A 17,827-nucleotide genomic window follows, 5' to 3' on the forward strand; every position below is an offset into this window, starting at 1 on the left:
TATAATATACTCATTAGTTATGAAATTATAAAAAATACTACTACTTTTTATTGAGTAAGTTTGACAACCTGAGTTCAATAAAGTATTTCCAATATCATATTAATTATATGTTTAAAAAATTTATCGTGTATATTCAATTAAAAAGTTTGTAATGAGTGAAGAAACAGACCAAATTCATGAAGTGGGCGATTCCCTACAATCTATGAACATCACTCAGGATACATCAACAGAGAAACACAAAGTAGATATCTTATTAAAACCGACTGGTAATGCTCCTATAATGAAAAAGAAAAAGTGGACGGTAGATAGTGATAAGAAAATTGGATGGATCATCGAATTTATTAGAAAATATTTAAAACTAGAACCCAATGAAAAGCTATTTTTATACGTTAATCAAACTTTTGCACCCTCACCGGATCAAGTCGTGAAGAATTTATTTGATTGCTATAGCACGGAGGGTAAATTAGTACTTCATTACTGCAAAACTCAGGCTTGGGGTTAATACTTCGAAAGAAAATTGTACGTGAACTTTTCAGTGTAAAAGATAAATAAGTTTAAAAGCATTATGTATTGTTTATCAGAAATGTGTGATATTTGCTTTTAAGAATATTATATGTTTAGTTATTTGGTAAATGTAAGGAACCATCTCGTAATTTACGGTTATATTTCTTTATTAGCAATGGAATGGCTTCTACAAAGGTTTGTTTTCTTTTTTTAACATTTTATTTTACACATTAACTTTAAATTTGAATAAAACATCGACATATATGTATAGAATTATTTTGTACCATGTTTTAACTGAATCTAGTAGAGAAAAGATGCTACAAAATAACTCCTAATACTGTTTAAAGCATTTTTTTACGTATTCAATTTAGAAAATAGGGTTTAGAATTTCCAAGGCAACTCCAAATGCTGTTTAAACCATTTTTTAGAGTCTTTAATTCAAAAAATAGGGGGTAGAAGCTCCAAAATAACTCCTAATACTATTTGAATTGTTTTCAAGTGTTTGTGTTTAATTCAGAGAAAATTGGGGATGAATAACTGTATAACGTATAAACAGGGCATCGTAGTTATTATAATAATGGATAGTTGGGAGTTAATTTTTTCATCTTATGGGGAAATTTATTGAGCTGTAAGTAGTTTTATTCGCTTTGAGGATCATTAAGAGGAAAGAATATTTTGTCAGGAAGGGGTAAGTATTCATCGTATCGTGTGAACTCGGTTTTATAATAAGTTTTTTTAGTGGTAAACGTATTCGTATCGAGGTAGGGGGATTTTAGTAAAACGAATTGATAATTTTTAAAAATATATTTTGAAAACAAAACCAGTATAAATATTAAGAACATTTCCTGTAAAATTTGCCCGATGCATCAAACTTTTGACTAGGATTATTTGTTAACTATCACATCAAAAAGTTGCTAAAATTTAAGTACATGTTGATTACGTACGTTGTCAATAATTAAAAAAAAATCACGTATATTTTTACGTCATGAAAACACCCCTTTAATAATGTTATTGTACCCCCCCATCAATTTCTTGTCGTAATTAGATTATTCAAATCATCATTTTGGTTTGAATTTTTTTTATAGTCAAGTGATTCCATTTACGTCAACGTAATTTGAAAATTTGACCGTGCTATAAAACGTCAGATTTTATAATTCATTAATTATACAGGATCTAATTTATTTATTGACTAAATTCAACATTCCTATAAGTTCTAGTTAAAAAAAAAATAATTGAATAAAATGTTTCAACACGTTAACTGCCAAGATAATTTTCAGAATTTTATTTAAATAAAAAATTATCAACAAAATTTGTTTAAAAAAGTTTTACGAATCATTTCGTGAAAATCGGCAGTCAACGTGTTAAAAAAAAAATGAATCAGTGGTTTCTTGATTTTTTAATGATACTGAACTTTAAGATTTGGTCAGATTTTGAACGGCATTAATCATATAATTCTATTCCTCAACTTTCCAGGCTATTTTATACTTTATAAATATTTTTAATTTACTCAAATTAGTATAGAAAATAATTTAAATAAGTAATTTCATTTGTCTACTACTTAATATGTATGAATCACCCTGTAGGTATGTCATGGAAACGTTATATCCGACTGCATTGTTGTCAAATCGCTCTGGTTTAATAATAAAATCGAATTTGTTCCGTAAAGATACTGTAAGAAAGCGTTGTTGCCATATTTATTACGGTAATATTAATTTCAACTGATAAATCAGTACGTGTCAATAAAAACAAACGAACTTGTCATGTAAACATTCTATAAATAAGCGTTGTTGCCAGATTTACCGAATAAAAAGTTGTTATTGACGGATAAATCGGTCTATATCGATAAAAAAAGCAAAATTGTCATGTAAACGTTCTTTTTGGAAGCACTGTTGCCAAATTTTTCGTATAAAAATATCTTATTAACGGATAAATTGATGAAAAAACAAAATAAAACAGCATTTTTGTCATGTAACCATTTTGTACGGAAGAGTTGTTGTCATTTTGACTCAAAAATCATTCCAGTTTGATAAAAAAAGCGAAACTGCCACGTAAACATTTTTTGTGGAAGCATTGTTGCCAGATTTTTCGTATAAAAATGCTTGTTGGCAGATTATTTACTCTGGTTCGATGAAAACACGGCACGTTTGCCATGTAAACATTCCGTCTGAAAGCGTTGTTGCCGGATTTATTTGCAAATGAATAAAATTGTCATTTAGTTCGATAAATCGTTTTAGTTTGTCAAAATAAGCAAAACTGTCATGTAAACATTCCATCTGAGAGCGTTGTTGTCAGATTTTATTACAAACGAATCAAATTGTCATGTAAACTTTCTTTTTGGAAGCACCGTTGCCAGATTTTCAGCCCTTATTGGTTAATAAATCGCTCTGGTTCGATTAAAAAATAAATTTTCACTTGTCAAACCATTTTTTGTTGACATATCGACTCGATTTTGAATTTATTTAAATTACAATGGCTTTCGACGTTACGGTCTTTATAAAAATTAGATAGACACGTCCAAAAATTATTTCCATTAAAATAAAAACAATAATAGTTGAAATAAATCTAAAATTAAACGTTTTATCAACAAAACCATAAACAAAATTGATAAACCAGCAACTGTATTACGTAAACATTCGATATGGAAGCGTTGTTGCCATGTTGTCAAGCCAAATTTCTTATCGGCTGAAATTTAGGTTAAAAACATCCTAATTTCACTTTAGAGTGAACAATTTTAGAAGAAACTTTTTCCGTGCGAATATTTGACCGAAAAACTTCCATAAAAACCATCAAAATCTGTGAAATTCGTTTTCGAACCAATAAAAATTCAAGAAACCAAAGTAACCCTAAATGATAATTTACCCCAATTAAACATCAAACTTTTTGTTTACGACTCGTACAATAACCTCTGATAATGAGGATAAACCTCGTGATTCGGTAAGTGCATTCCGAATTCTAAAGCAACCAGAACCGCAAATTCCGAAGCCATCAACTCCTTTCTATTCAATCTGAAAGTCGTTTCAGTTTTTTCAATCAATAATTTTAGATTGTCCCCTTTGACATCGTTCAATTTAGCAGACAGGATCAAACTAGCTCCTGCGCACAATTTCCTGTTTTGTTTGTGAATCAAACCGCGCAGGATCAATTTTTCAAAGTAGACGTACGCCTGCGCCACGGTCAGTAAGTCTATGTTGCATTCTTGCTTGGCGATTTTCCGCATTTCCCTTTTTATACTAAAATAAAATTTCATTTTTGACAGATAAATCTATCGTACTCCCCTCGTTTTTTTTTGGTATAATTGATTTACGAAAAAAATTCAATCCAACAAGTTTTTTACAAGAAAGCTGCAGAGCCTATTATATTAAAACCGTTTTTAAAAACTTGTTATATGTAAGACAGTTGGAGGCTCGACAAATAAACATTTCAATTTACAATACTTCTTTTTCGCCTTATAGAAAAGTTATCTATGGTCTATGAAAATCATAGATGCTTTGTGACCATAGAGCAAATAAAATACGAGGTTTATCTGAAAATTATCCGACCTCAAACTGTCATTCAGTCACTCGACAAGCACAGCAAATATTAATGTTTTACGAAAAAAAATTATGTCAGTTATCGAACACAAATTAAAATAATCGTATTAACATTAATTACTTCGTTAAATCAACGATTAGTTTTCATATATCCCTTTTAAATGTACCTCGTATCTATACGAATCGATCAGCTGTTACTGTGATATGTCAAATTCAGGTTATGTGATATATGTATTTAACGTAGTTATTTCGGAAATACTATATATCTTTATTTATTAAAAAAATTTTATTTTCGCATATATTTACACAAAAATCACCAAATTACATAATCCAATACGTCTAATACTAGAAATAAGAAATCTGCCGATTATCATAATATAAATTTCATTCTAACGAGTGCGATAAAGATAGGGATACCACCACATATTTAATTTATTTCTACTAGTATATATATCGTTCTTTTTTTACTGCCCCTCTCTACTTATTTTCAGCTGTTTTGTTCGGTTGAGGTCATTTCAGATACGTATAATATAGAGTTCAATGATCGAGTGTAAGAAATAAAACGCGTCTTGTTATTAAATTATCACAAGATGTCTGCCAAACTAATAGGTTAAGTTGATATTTGTTGATGTACTTTTATTTATGATATGACAATGAATTTTGAAGTCATAAAATCATATTAAAATGTTCAAGTTAGAATGAAAATATTATTTCATATACGTTGAAACTAAAAATTTCGTTTATAATGTAGATAAAATAGTATTCGGGCGACTAATAACTGATAAGGCGAGGGGTGGAATACAGATAAACAATCTTATCGGTTATTTTTGAAGAGGAATGTTTGTATTACAAAGAGGGTAGATAAAAGTTCTAGTTATGTACATGGCATTCCAAGACCTGCATTCTTGTCGACAAATGTAATTTTTAATAATAAAAAAAATTGTTTTGCTTGATAGTTGATAAAACGTATTTTTTTCCTCAAATTCGTCATTAAAACTAACATTTGGACAAAATCATTGGAATTGGATAATTTTAGATTTTTCAGAAACAAAATACGAGGGGAACGCGATAGTATAAAATTATCTTACTCTAATTATTATTACCAGCTACTAGATCATAAAAAGAATTCATAAATAGTAAAAATTGGTATCAATTAAAGTAAAAATAACATAAACCCCCATGAAATTAATAATTTTCTATAAAAAAATTGGTATTTGTTGAAATATAACTTCTATTTTGGAATTATAGCTGATAATGTGTCTTAAATTCATCGAAACATGAAAAAATCGGATTATTTCTATATTTTTTTCGTAAGTATGACATAAAAACAAAAATTTAGAAAAAATTAATTGAAATCTAATGATTTTTCGAGTTACTACAATCAAAATACGAGGGGAACTCGATAGTATAAAATTATCTTACTCTAATTATTATTACCAGCTACTAGATCATAAAAAGAATTCATAAATAGTAAAAATTGGTATCAATTAAAGTAAAAATAACATAAACCCCCATGAAATTAATAATTTTCTATAAAAAAATTGGTATTTGTTGAAATATAACTTCTATTTTGGAATTATAGCTGATAATGTGACTTAAATTCATCGAAACATGAAAAAATCGGATTATTTCTATATTTTTTTCGTAAGTATGACATAAAAACAAAAATTTAGAAAAAATTAATTGAAATCTAATGATTTTTCGAGTTACTACAATCAAAATACGAGGGGAACTCGATAGTATAAAATTATCTTACTCTAATTATTATTACCAGCTACTAGATCATAAAAAGAATTCATAAATAGTAAAAATTGGTATCAATTAAAGTAAAAATAACATAAACCCCCATGAAATTAATAATTTTCTATAAAAAAATTGGTATTTGTTGAAATATAACTTCTATTTTGGAATTATAGCTGATAATGTGACTTAAATTCATCGAAACATGAAAAAATCGGATTATTTCTATATTTTTTTCGTAAGTATGACATAAAAACAAAAATTTAGAAAAAATTAATTGAAATCTAATGATTTTTCGAGTTACTACAATCAAAATACGAGGGGAACTCGATAGTATAAAATTATCTTACTCTAATTATTATTACCAGCTACTAGATCATAAAAAGAATTCATAAATAGTAAAAATTGGTATCAATTAAAGTAAAAATAACATAAACCCCCATGAAATTAATAATTTTCTATAAAAAAATTGGTATTTGTTGAAATATAACTTCTATTTTGGAATTATAGCTGATAATGTGTCTTAAATTCATCGAAACATGAAAAAATCGGATTATTTCTATATTTTTTTCATAAGTATGACATGAACACAAGAATTTAGATTAGATTTTTCGATTTACCACAACCAAAATAAGAGGGTAACTAGATAGTATAAAATGACTTTTATTTTTATCCATCTAATTATAATTATCAGGTGCCAAATCATGAAAAATTAATAAACAAACAAAAATCGATATTAATCATAGAAAAAATAACATAAAACAACAAATATACGAGGAAAATAAAAATTAAAGCGAAAAACGTATCATACGAACCTTCTCAATTTACTCAAAGTCAAATCTAGATGAGGGAATTTATTCTTGAACTTCTCATTTATCTCCCTTTTCAAATCCGAAGGTTTCACGTAATCAATAACGGACGTAACGTACGAAGTAAACGTCAAAACAGTCCTGTGTTTACCGACAATAAGTTCAGGATCATCTAACAAATCGGGGTGGTACATATATTTAAAATTATCTTCTTTTATTTCCGCAGGAACTGCGTTTAATATCCCGTGGGAGCTAGGTCTGCGAAACATTCACTAAATTTCCAAAAAAAAAATAATAAAAAAAATTAAACTTACCTTGCAACAAAATGTCGAGCGTTTCTTTTTAGAGGATCTTGTGGTTGGTCAGTCGGATCGTCGATGGTATTCCTTTTCAAAATAACGTCTTTATACACGGTAGATTCTAACAAATATCCATAGGATTCTTCCTGTCCGTCCCGTGCTCTTTTAATCCCTAAGGAATCGTAAGGATCCAAACCATCCCCGCTAGTAGATAGCGGTCTATTACCAGAAATAGTCCTTTTCCTTTGGCCTTCCCTGTTTATATTCGGTCTGTAGCTTCTTTTGTATGGGATGTAAGAACAGACTAAAAACGGGGAATTATTAGTTGTTACTAAAACGATTCTTTCGCCCGAAAATTTATTATCTTTAGTCGGTTTTAGAAAAGTGATTTTATGTAGATTCTTTTCCACTGTTTTACTTCGGATTTTTACCGAACCTAAACTTTCGCAACTGCTTCCTTTATCACGTTTTTTATCACTTTCACTACACGATGATACTTGATGCGGAAGTTTTTTCAATATTTTTGGTATTATTTTCACTTCACGATCTAAAATATCTGACCTATTATTTATTTTTAAAGAACCACCGTCGACAGTTTTAATTGGGGTTATTATACTTTCAGACTCCGAATCGCTTGTACTAGGTCTGTATTTCTTAAATTGTTGTCGTTCAACAACAGGAGTAAACTTCTCATTACTTATTTGTGAATTAAGTAAACAAGAAGTTTCGTTTATCACTGCCGTATCTTCTTCGGGTAAACTTTCTTCTGTACATAAAAACGAGGCTTTAAATACAGCCCCATTTTTATTAGAATAAACTTTCGTATCCTGATAACTTCCGTCTAGAGTTATATTTGTAAGGAAGGAAAGAGCGGCTATCCTTCTACGCGAACGGGTACGTTTTAAAGAATTTGCCATTTACTTATTAAAGGTGATGTCACAGATTAGTTATAGTTCTTTTTTCACATAACTTAGAGGCAAAGTTCATGATAACAACAAAAGGATTTGATATATCATTATTTAGTAGAAGCAGACACATATTTACTTTCAAAACAAACACGCGATAATTTTTTTATATTTATTTGTACAACTTCAATTTTAAAACGTAAAAAAAGCAAAAATAACACCGAACCAATATTATGAAATAGTAATGACAGCTAACACGTTTTTTTAATGCCAGTAAAGGTGCAATTTCATGCTGACGCTTACCGCTAGCTTCGAGCGTTGAATAAGGTCACGTGGTACAATATCGATTGGAGCTTCATCTTAAATTGATGCAGAGTCAAGCTTCGAAACGCTAAGAAAAAAACAGTTTTCCAATTTGAAAAACTAAACGATTTTTAGTTTTGTCGTTCCAGTCAAAATTATACCACGTGACCTCATTTGACGTTCGAAGCTAGCGTTGAGCTTCAACATGAAATTGCACCCTAAAAGTTAACTAGAAATATAACAGATACTGATCTATAAAAAGCTATTTACTAATTATTATGAAATTTAGTTGTAATTATTTCATTATTTGAATAAAATTATAATTTTTCTATTGAATTGACATTCCCCATTATTTTCAATATTAACTCTATGAATTTTCTTCTTGTATCATGCCATGACCCAAATTCGAATAAAAGAAGAAGAAACAATAGGGTTATAAAAAGAAATATATAAGAAATAACAATAGAAATGAATATTTTTAAACAAATATCAGGATTATTAACGTTAAATAATTCACAAAATGTAAGTTATTATCATTTTAAGTAATCGTAGATGCTTAAAATTATTTGTAGTTACAACAAATTCGTACTAAATGGGTGAACCGTTGGATGATTAGAGATGTTAAAAGAAGGAAAATAACTACTGAATATGCTCCTTTGAGACTTCGAATAAACACCATGAGGAAAAACGACGTTCTTCCTCCGGAATTAAGAGAAATAGCAGACGCTGAAATTGCCGCTTTACCAAGAGACTCTGCTTTAGTTAGGACGAACAAACGCTGCGTTATAACATCTAGACCTAGAGGAGTTGTGTATAGATGGAGAGTTAGTAGAATTATTTTTAGGCAACTAGCGGACTACAATAAACTTTGTGGTATACAAAGAGCTATGTGGTAGAAAATATTATGTAACATTTCCCATAATGTATATTGTGAGTAATAAAATGAATTTAAACATTAAATTTTGTCTTTATTTACGATTATCGAGAAAATTTTCAAGAAAAAAACAAAAGTGGGAAGAAATCCAGATAAAAACATCACTAAATAATACAAAACGCAAATTTACTGTCAATAATTTTTTGTTGGTTATAATGTTTGACAGTTTAATACATCGAAATGTATAGATTTGTCAAGGTTGTTAAAAAAGAAGAACTAGTAAGATGGATATTAAAATGTTTCTTTTTGTATTTATTACATAAATTCTAATAATAAAATAATTTTTATTGGATTTATGTAATTAAAACAAATATTATATAATATCTGTTTATACCTAACTTTGAAAATTAGTATATGTAAAATAGGAAATTTGTACACCTGAGTGTTACTTGAAGTTAGCTATGGATGTCATGTACTCAGTTAAATTTCGCTCGTTGTAATTTTGAAATGGCGTGATTGTAGTTTTTCAGAATTATCGACTTAAAAAGCGAAGCTTAACGAAAAATCATTGTGTTATAAGTTAAAAATATATATTATTATCGATTAATACAAATCGGACGTTCCAACTTGGCTTAGTTCTTCCAACTTATTGTACTTCGAGGTGATTTTGTAACATAACCTCAACGATGTTTAACTCTTCTAAATTAAACGACTCTTCAAAATTTCTAAAAACTACTCTACTGAATCCTTACGATGATTCTATACACGAACCAAATAGAACCTTTTCGACTCCGAAAATTACGTCTACGCCATTGCATAGCGTATTTGCCACTCCACCCAAAAATCAAATAATGACACCTCGAAGGTACGTATATCTTCACCTTGAAATTATTAATTATCGTAATTATTGTATTCTTTCGTAGATATTCTTTATCTGAAGTTGCTACACCACCCAGGAATAATATAAGAGATGATATAAATATAAAATCCCAACAATATACTCCTGGTCCATTATTATCGTCTACGAAATTCAATTTAAGCGTTAGTACGTTCGAAGACGCCAAGAGTCCAGGTCTTGTTAATCGAATTGTCCAATATAACGACGAAGTGGAAAAACAAAGACGTCCGGCTACACATCAAGCTAAATATGGCACTGTTGGGTTGTTTCCGATAGTACATCTTTTTAAAAACAAATTACCAGTTTTGGAACAGAAACCTAGACGTGTTACCATCAGAGTAGCTACTCCAGGTAAGCCCTATAATATATTTACCCTGTATAAATTAAATATAATGATAATTTTATGCTTATTTCGTCCTTTGGATCTATGAATTAAAAATCAATCCTTCGATTTTAATGAAATTTTCATTAAAATCTGTTTTTTACAAGAAAAAAAAATGAGATTTCATAAAGTTTATGACTTTGAATATTGTCATGAATGTTCATAACTTTTTTGAAAAGGGTCAAAATGGTTTTATTTATATTACTTCATAAAATTTTGGAAAAAGGTCGATTTTCAGGTAAATGTTTGAAAATGGGATGATAAAAATCTGCAAATTGATTTATTTTTCAAAATTTTGTGGTTTTATGACTTTAAATTTAACCATGAACGTTCATAACTTTTTTGAAAAGGCTCAAATTGTTTTTGTTTATACTACTTGATAAAAATGTGGAAAGAGGTCGATTTTAAGGTAAATTTTTGGAAATGGGGTTAGAAAAATCTAAAAATTTACATTTTAATGTTTTTTTTCTTAATTTTGTTTATTTTTTGGCGTATTTAAGAGAAAAATGAGATCTAAGTGTGAAAATCAAAATCCCAACACTTTTTGGCCAATAAAAAATCTAAAAACCTTAAAGTCGCTGATTTTCTTTGAATATTGTATTCAAAAATTTGAAAAAAAACTAACCCAACTTAGCAAAAATAGTGTGGACCTTTAAACAATGTTAGGTTAGTTTTTTGCTTCAAATTGTTTGTTTTTGTATGAAATTTTTCACAAAAAGTTTTTTTAAGTACGTTTTTCGGGTAATTTATGGGAATTTTGGACGTTTTATTAGTAAAAAAAATTTGAATTATTAATATTTTTTAGATTAGGTAATGTTTTTTTCCAAAATTGTACGTTTTTGTATGAATATTCCAAGTTTTTGTAGACAAATGAGATAATTTAAGATTTTTTGACTTATTTTGGAGAAAAACGTGTTGAAATTTTTGTTTTTTATATTTAGGTCTCAATTTTATCTTGAATGCGTCGAAAAAATGAACAAAATCTAAATAAAAACCATTGATAATATTAATTTTTTGATTTTTTCTAACCAAAAATAGGGTTTATCTCATTTCCAAATAAAGTTAGGTTAGTTTTTTCTCAAATTGTAGTTTTAGTATCTGCTTTTCGAAATAAAATGACATTCTTTAAGAAACGTCTTTTAAATACGGTTTTCGAGGAATTTATGGTTTTTGGAGGTTTCATTGGTCAAAAAAATCGAATTATTAATATTTTTTAGGTTAGGTTATGTTTTTTTCCAAAATTATTCTTTTTTGTGCGTACTTTCCGCATTATCGGAGATAAATAAGGGAATTCAGGATTGAAATGTTAAGATTTTGAAAAAAATTCATCAAAATTAGATGATTTTTTCAACTTAGAGCTATAAAATGAAGTCATCGTGTTACCATAAAGTTGCTATAACAAATTTTGTAGATAAAATGAAGCATACAACTGAATATAATAGAAAATTATTAGAAGGACTCGTAAAACCGAGTGGAAGTAATCACAATATTTCTCATTTGAACCATTCCGAACATTCAACAAGTACAAGAAGTGTTTTGGACGCTTTGAAGGAAATATCTAGAAAAAGAATACACGCCAGCGAAGTAAGTTGAGCTTTGCTTACAGTTCTAACGAAAATTCTAATCTATCTTCAATTTTATAATTTCAGGAGATTGATTTACACGAAGAAACCGGTAAAAGATTGCGAACAGAAAACGAAGTTTGTACAGATTCGAATAAACGAGGTAGAGACGAATCTCCCCAATTGGAAACATCGACGAGTCCCAACAAACCCGCTTCGAAGAAAATTTGCATGTACGATGAATATTTGGCGTCTCGCTCATCGATGGACTTTGCATTCAATAGATCAGACTCTAAAAGAAAATACATAAGTACAAGTAAGTTAATTTTACGATGAATTCTTTCATTTTTGATTTATTCCTCCATTTTCAGGTACCGTAACTGAAAATCCCAAGGAATCTAAACAAGTCAAATTAGTTAATGTCGAAACGCAAACAATTGAAGAAGAAAAACCAGAAAACACCGAAGATAAATGTTTGGAAACTGAAGATGACGCTGAAACTGACAAAACTAAAAAAGTGAAATCAATATTGAAAGTATTCGACGATTCCCCGTTGGAGAGAATAAGAAAAAATAGATTGGCTGCCCTTATGGGTAACCTAGTAGGAAAAGATCCGGTACTCAAAACGAAACCCGATTATCCAGACGCTTTGTCTCATCAAAAAGACCCAGAGGACGATGAAGACGTAAAAGAAACGACGGATAAACCTCTAGTTTCGATATTGGCACAAAAATCCCCGAAAAAGACTGCTAAACACGTTACTTTTAATATACCGGAAACGACGACAGCAAATGACACGGTAAACGACGTTGTTTCTTCACTACCGGATACCAAACAAACTTCAATTGATGTTAATAGAGAAGAAATATGCAAAAGTACCAGTACAACAAGCGTAATAACAAATTCATCAATTTTTACGTCCAGTAGTACTACTACTAATAGTGTTCCTAGTACTACTACTACTACTACTAGTGTACCCAGTACTGCTTCTACTTCAATTACAGTAGAAAATTCGAAAAGTTTCACTTTTGGTAATGACAAAAAAGTAGAAAATCCTACTACTAGTACCACTGTAGTACCGGTTACTTCTTCTCCACCGAAAATCGGCGGGTTCAAATTCGATTTACAAAAATCCCCATCGAAACCTTCCTTAACCAGTAGTTTTAACTTAAATTCCCAACCAGGTGTTAATATTAGTACCGATAAAGCGGATACGGGTACTGCGAAAAGTACTTCAGGCGTCGTCGTTTCTTCTAGCGAAAGTAGCAAACCGTCTTTCACTTTCGGTTCTTCCGGTACTACTTTTAATTTCGGTAAAACTCTCCCTACTTGTAAACCGACCGATTTTCCTTCGCTATTTGTCGGTGGTACTATCACTAACGCTGTTACCACCTCTGCCAAAACTAGTTTCAGTACCGTAACCTCGATTGCGAATAAAGATTTGATTACGAGTCCGTCTGCTACGAGTACTTTCGCTTCCCCGATACCCGCTTTCGGTAGTTTTCAATCTAAAGTTGATAATAGTAGTACCGGATTCGGTATTCTTCCTACTACAACCGCTAACGGTACTACCGCCTTCGGAATATCAACTACCAATTCGAATTTCGGTACTAACCCTAATTTTGCCGTTACCACAACTCCTACTTTTGGTAGTACTACAGCGCCTAGTTTCGGTACCACAACTCCAGGTTTTGGTACTACTAGTACTAAAATTCCCGATTTTGGTACTACTAGTTCTACAACTCCCAGTTTTGGTACTACCAGTACTGCAACTCCCGGTTTTGCTACCACTAGTACTAAAACTCCCAGTTTCGGTACTACTACAACTCCTGGTTTCGGTGGTACTACTACTACTACTACAACTCCCGGTTTTGGTACTACAATTCCTGGTTTTGGTACTACTACTGGTATTACAACTCCCGGTTTTGGTACAACTACTACCACAACTCCCGGTTTAGGTACTACAACTCCTGGTTTTGGTACTACAACTTCAGGTTTTGGTAATTCATCAGGATTCGGTAGTACGACCCCAGCTTTCGGTAATTCTACTACTCAAACGTTCGGTACTAACGGTACGTCCGGTTTTGGTTCTCCAACAACAACTGCTAACAGTATTTTTGGCCCTTCAACGACTATTTCAACTTTTGGTGGCACTTTAAACAGTACTTTCGGTACCGCGACTACGGCTAGTAGCGGTTTCGGAACCGCCGCTTTCGGAACCGGTACTAATCAAGCGCCTGGTTTCGGTACTACCGTTACGTCGGCTTTCGCTTTCGGTGGTAGTACTGCTCCGTCGTCTACCGGTTTCGGAATCGTTACTACGGCGTCCGGATTCGGCGGTAACGTCGCTTCCATATTTTCTAAAACGAATGTACCGTCTTTCGGTGGTACTGGTTCGAGTACTCCTTTTACGGAAACCGGTTTCGGAGCACCGGTTTCTAGTGCATCGGCGTTTGGTACTGTGACGACGACGTCTTCGTTTAATTTCGGAGGGGGTAACGCGTCGTTTACCGCTCCAGCTACTACGAGTTCGATTTTCGGTACCACCCAAAGTCCTTTCGGTGGTGCGGCGGCGGCGGTGGCTACGACGACGACGACTTCGTCAAATGTCAATTTTACTTTTACGGGGAAGGGTACCACCAGCGGAACCTTTCCTTCTACTAATACGGTGACTCCGTCGTTTGGAAGTACTTTTGGGCAAAGTGGTACCGGTTTCGGTGCTCAAACTACCGGTTTTGGTACTTCTAATAAGGGTACGTTTGGTAATGTGGCAACCGGTTTTGGAAGTAATGCGGCTACTCCAGCTTTTGGCGGTACCACACCAGCACAACCTTTCACTACTACAAGTAAGTATTTTTATCTATTTTTATTTTTACTAATTAATAAGAATTTTTTTATTGTTTCGATTACTTTTTTGACCTTCAGTTTTTAAAAGACGTTTAATTATTAACATCACCTCATTTTCCCTCAAATTTTTTCGATTTTAATATTATTTTTAAAATCTGGCAACGTTGTTTTTATGTTTTAATACTCGTAAATATTAAAGTTAGATACTTTATTTATCTTCTTCTTTTAGGCCTGTGCCTATATGATTATACAGTTTTTTAAAGAAATACTCCCCCAAACATTATATTCAATTTTTTTTATTGTTTCTATAATATTTTTGGGTCTAAAGTTGAAAAAAAAATCGCTAAACTATTATTATAAATAATTATGAATCAAATGTCATTTCTTTATAAAATTCCCTCGAATTATATACTATTTTTAAAGTCTGGCAACGTTGTTCCAATGTGTTGTTACACTCTATGACCCATTTTTATAATTGGTTTCTTCAAACCACGTGATTCAATATGGCGTTTATTAGGAAACAATTTCGATGTGTATTTATTTTTATTTCGAGTATATTTGAAATATTTTCCAAATAATTAGACTTTATATTGTTATTATAATAGTTTTCGAAAGATTTGAATAGATTGATACTGTTAAATTGGGATATATAAGTGAAGTGTGTACGTATAGAATTTCGAGTTCCTGTCTCTACAGTAATTATTTTCACAATTAATGATAAAATATTTTTACGGTAATTTGTTAATGAAAAAACACACAATCAATGAAATAATGAATTAATTAAAGGTAGGTTACAAAAAAATACACACGTACAAATATTGTTTATAACGGACGCCATTTTGTAAAAAATACTAAGAGATTAGATACATCATACCCTATTGTAAGTTGGACTTTTCCTATACGATTACACAGTTATCCAGTATCTATTTAGGAACATTCTAGTTCTCCATATTGGTTATAAAAGACAAGGATATATTTGACAGATGATTTTTTTAAAAATGTCGAAAGTTTCTGTAATAAAATTATAGCGTTGCTGTTATTTCTTTTTATTTTCAGACGCGAGTTTCAACAAAACTCAACCCCCTACTCAGAGTAACTTCGGATCGCCTCAATTCAGCTTCAACCAGCAAAATAATACTGTGAACAGAAGCTCCGTGTTTACATTCGGTAGTGCTAGTGGTGAAAAATCCGGTGTGTTTAATTTCGGTGCTTCGAGCGGAGAAACCGCTAAAAAGTTCGATTTCAACGTGAGTAGTAGTGCAGCTCCACCGGCGTTCGGAGCCTCGTTCGGCGGTAATACGTCTGCTCCGGCTTTCGGTGCTACGGCACCTTTACCGGCCGGGGGGTTCAGTATCGGTGCCGGAACCCCTACTCCTAAGAGAACCCAGATTAAGGCCAAGAGGAGAACTTGATTGTTAACGAAAATATTGTAAGGTAGATGATTTTTTTTTTAATTTTCGTTTTCGATAAAAATGTAAGTAGATAAAATCCGTGAAGGAATGAGTAAAATATCGAATTGTGACGGTTGTTTGATGAAACAATACCTATTTGAATTAATTTTTTTTTGCGAATGAATACAATCCCGTAATTTGATTATTTCGCTATTTCCATCAGTTTTTCTTTATAAAATTGTAGTTTAAATTTATTTTTTTATATACAAATATATAAAATAAATGTATACGGTGTTAAGTTAATATATTTAATATGATATAAATTTTTACTCAAATTAGAATTAAAGGAAATCTAGTGTTGAAGTGGTAAAAAAAATATTTTGATCCAATTTTTATATTATAACGATAATAGTCCTTGATGAATATAATCGGTGAATTCTAACCTAACTTTTTGATACGTCACTCGTGTCTATAATCAAAATCAGCTTATACCCATTTCAAAATGACCGCTGTAAGGTAAATAACTGTAATTTTCTGTTTGATTCGTGAAGTTATTTGTTGGAAATGTGGCTTTGTTGTTGTTTCTTTTTTAACTATATTGGAAACTGGTGGGAAATGAGCAGGATTCTAAGTGAAAGCTCTTTTCATTTCATTAAAAGGGGGTAACTAAATTTTAAATTTTGTCCTTGTACCTTTTATCTGCTGCTGGGTTATCATTTTGCAAACGTCTCATGTTTAATAAATTTGAACGCAACAGTGGAAATTAATTTCCTGCTGACTGAGTAAAAAAACTATGAAAATACTCAATTTCCGCTGTATTCGATTCACTAAAATAAATCTAAAAGTACCTGTACAGTTCTTTCAATAGCATAAAACTAAAAAACAATACAAAACCATCAAACTACTGGAAAAAATCAAGAAAAGTCGAGTAAGTCGATGATTTACCCTACATAATCAGATGTTTTCTTAGATTGCCTAATGTCATTGTGATTTCTTCTTTTTTTTATGAGCATACATATGACAGAACTAAATCAATAACGTAACCTTACTTCATCATATGTCATTAAAGTCAATTAAGTATTTCAAATTTCATTATTTCCTTTTTTTTTTGGAAATGTTTCTGATAAATGTTGATATTTAAAAATTTGTAATTTTTGTAACTGTCCCCAAAAAAAATTGATGCGATTTTCAACTTCCGAGGACTATTAAATTTAGTCTTTGGTTGGTTTTTTTGTTTGCAAAAACTTGTACCTTGAACTAACTTGAACTCTACTAACGAAATATAAAATAAAATTACAGTACATTCGTTATAATAAAAAATTGATATCAAAATAATCATTTTTAGTTTGAATAAGTGAAACTTGATGATTTTTTTATGAATAATACTTTTATGAGTGAAAACTTTATTAAAAATATTTTTTTTATATAATAAATATAAATTATGTGAAGTAAGCATGATGTTGTTTTTTATATTTAGCTATGTTTAACTGTAATTCAAGAAATGTGATAAATAGATTATTAGAGAGAGATTGTCATGCTTACTGAGGCATGAACATTTTTTTTGTCAATATTTATAAGGATATTTTTAATTGTTTTTGTTCAGATTTGATTATTTCAGAAATAAAATTATTTATTGAATACTATTTTTCATTTTCAACGTTTTTAATGTCATAATTATATAATCTAATGGAATCGGGGGCACTGTTTAGGGGAATTAATCAATACAGATAAAAAACAAATCCATAATGCCATTTGATTTTTTTTAAAAATTACTTGGGATTGA

General features: G+C 30.7%; 4 protein-coding genes across 4 annotated transcripts; 3 read left to right on the forward strand and 1 right to left on the reverse strand.

The window, feature by feature from the left end:
- Positions 1-768, forward strand: LOC130452347 (autophagy protein 12-like). The gene has a single exon (XM_056791554.1). The coding sequence runs from the start codon at positions 152-154 to the stop codon at positions 500-502; it is 351 nt and encodes a 116-aa protein (XP_056647532.1). The 5' UTR covers positions 1-151; the 3' UTR covers positions 503-768.
- A 434-nt stretch (positions 769-1,202) lies between these two features.
- LOC130452327 (CDK5 and ABL1 enzyme substrate 1) lies at positions 1,203-8,070 on the reverse strand. The gene is made up of 3 exons (XM_056791546.1): positions 6,898-8,070; positions 6,590-6,841; positions 1,203-3,734 (listed from the first exon to the last, which is right to left on the reverse strand). Exons 1-3 carry the CDS (start codon positions 7,797-7,799, stop codon positions 3,389-3,391), a joined length of 1,500 nt encoding a protein of 499 aa, XP_056647524.1. The 5' UTR covers positions 7,800-8,070; the 3' UTR covers positions 1,203-3,388.
- A 419-nt stretch (positions 8,071-8,489) lies between these two features.
- Positions 8,490-9,050, forward strand: LOC130452336 (28S ribosomal protein S14, mitochondrial). Its single transcript, XM_056791550.1, has 2 exons — positions 8,490-8,612; positions 8,663-9,050. The coding sequence occupies exons 1-2, from the start codon at positions 8,559-8,561 to the stop codon at positions 8,984-8,986; spliced, it is 378 nt and encodes a 125-aa protein (XP_056647528.1). The 5' UTR covers positions 8,490-8,558; the 3' UTR covers positions 8,987-9,050.
- A 361-nt stretch (positions 9,051-9,411) lies between these two features.
- LOC130441481 (nuclear pore complex protein DDB_G0274915-like) lies at positions 9,412-17,682 on the forward strand. Its single transcript, XM_056775190.1, has 6 exons — positions 9,412-9,829; positions 9,888-10,213; positions 11,656-11,828; positions 11,894-12,122; positions 12,178-14,652; positions 15,710-17,682. The coding sequence occupies exons 1-6, from the start codon at positions 9,651-9,653 to the stop codon at positions 16,063-16,065; spliced, it is 3,738 nt and encodes a 1,245-aa protein (XP_056631168.1). The 5' UTR covers positions 9,412-9,650; the 3' UTR covers positions 16,066-17,682.
- The last annotated feature ends 145 nt before the right edge of the window (positions 17,683-17,827 follow it).

The sequence above is a fragment of the Diorhabda sublineata genome, chromosome 1 (assembly GCF_026230105.1).
Source record: "Diorhabda sublineata isolate icDioSubl1.1 chromosome 1, icDioSubl1.1, whole genome shotgun sequence".
Lineage (NCBI taxonomy): Eukaryota > Metazoa > Arthropoda > Insecta > Coleoptera > Chrysomelidae > Diorhabda > Diorhabda sublineata.

Coding starts and splice junctions, on each gene's coding strand:
- LOC130441481 (XM_056775190.1), top strand. CDS start 9,651: ATGTTTAACTCTTCTAAATTAAACGACTCTTCAAAATTTCTAAAAACT. Junction 10,214..11,655: donor CATCAGAGTAGCTACTCCAG/GTAAGCCCTATA, acceptor CAAATTTTGTAG/ATAAAATGAAGCATACAACT. Junction 12,123..12,177: donor AAGAAAATACATAAGTACAA/GTAAGTTAATTT, acceptor CTCCATTTTCAG/GTACCGTAACTGAAAATCCC.
- LOC130452327 (XM_056791546.1), bottom strand. CDS start 7,799: ATGGCAAATTCTTTAAAACGTACCCGTTCGCGTAGAAGGATAGCCGCT. Junction 6,842..6,897: donor GCTCGACATTTTGTTGCAAG/GTAAGTTTAATT, acceptor AATGTTTCGCAG/ACCTAGCTCCCACGGGATAT. Junction 3,735..6,589: donor ACTTTGAGTAAATTGAGAAG/GTTCGTATGATA, acceptor ATTTTATTTTAG/TATAAAAAGGGAAATGCGGA.
- LOC130452336 (XM_056791550.1), top strand. CDS start 8,559: ATGAATATTTTTAAACAAATATCAGGATTATTAACGTTAAATAATTCA. Junction 8,613..8,662: donor CGTTAAATAATTCACAAAAT/GTAAGTTATTAT, acceptor AATTATTTGTAG/TTACAACAAATTCGTACTAA.
- LOC130452347 (XM_056791554.1), top strand. CDS start 152: ATGAGTGAAGAAACAGACCAAATTCATGAAGTGGGCGATTCCCTACAA.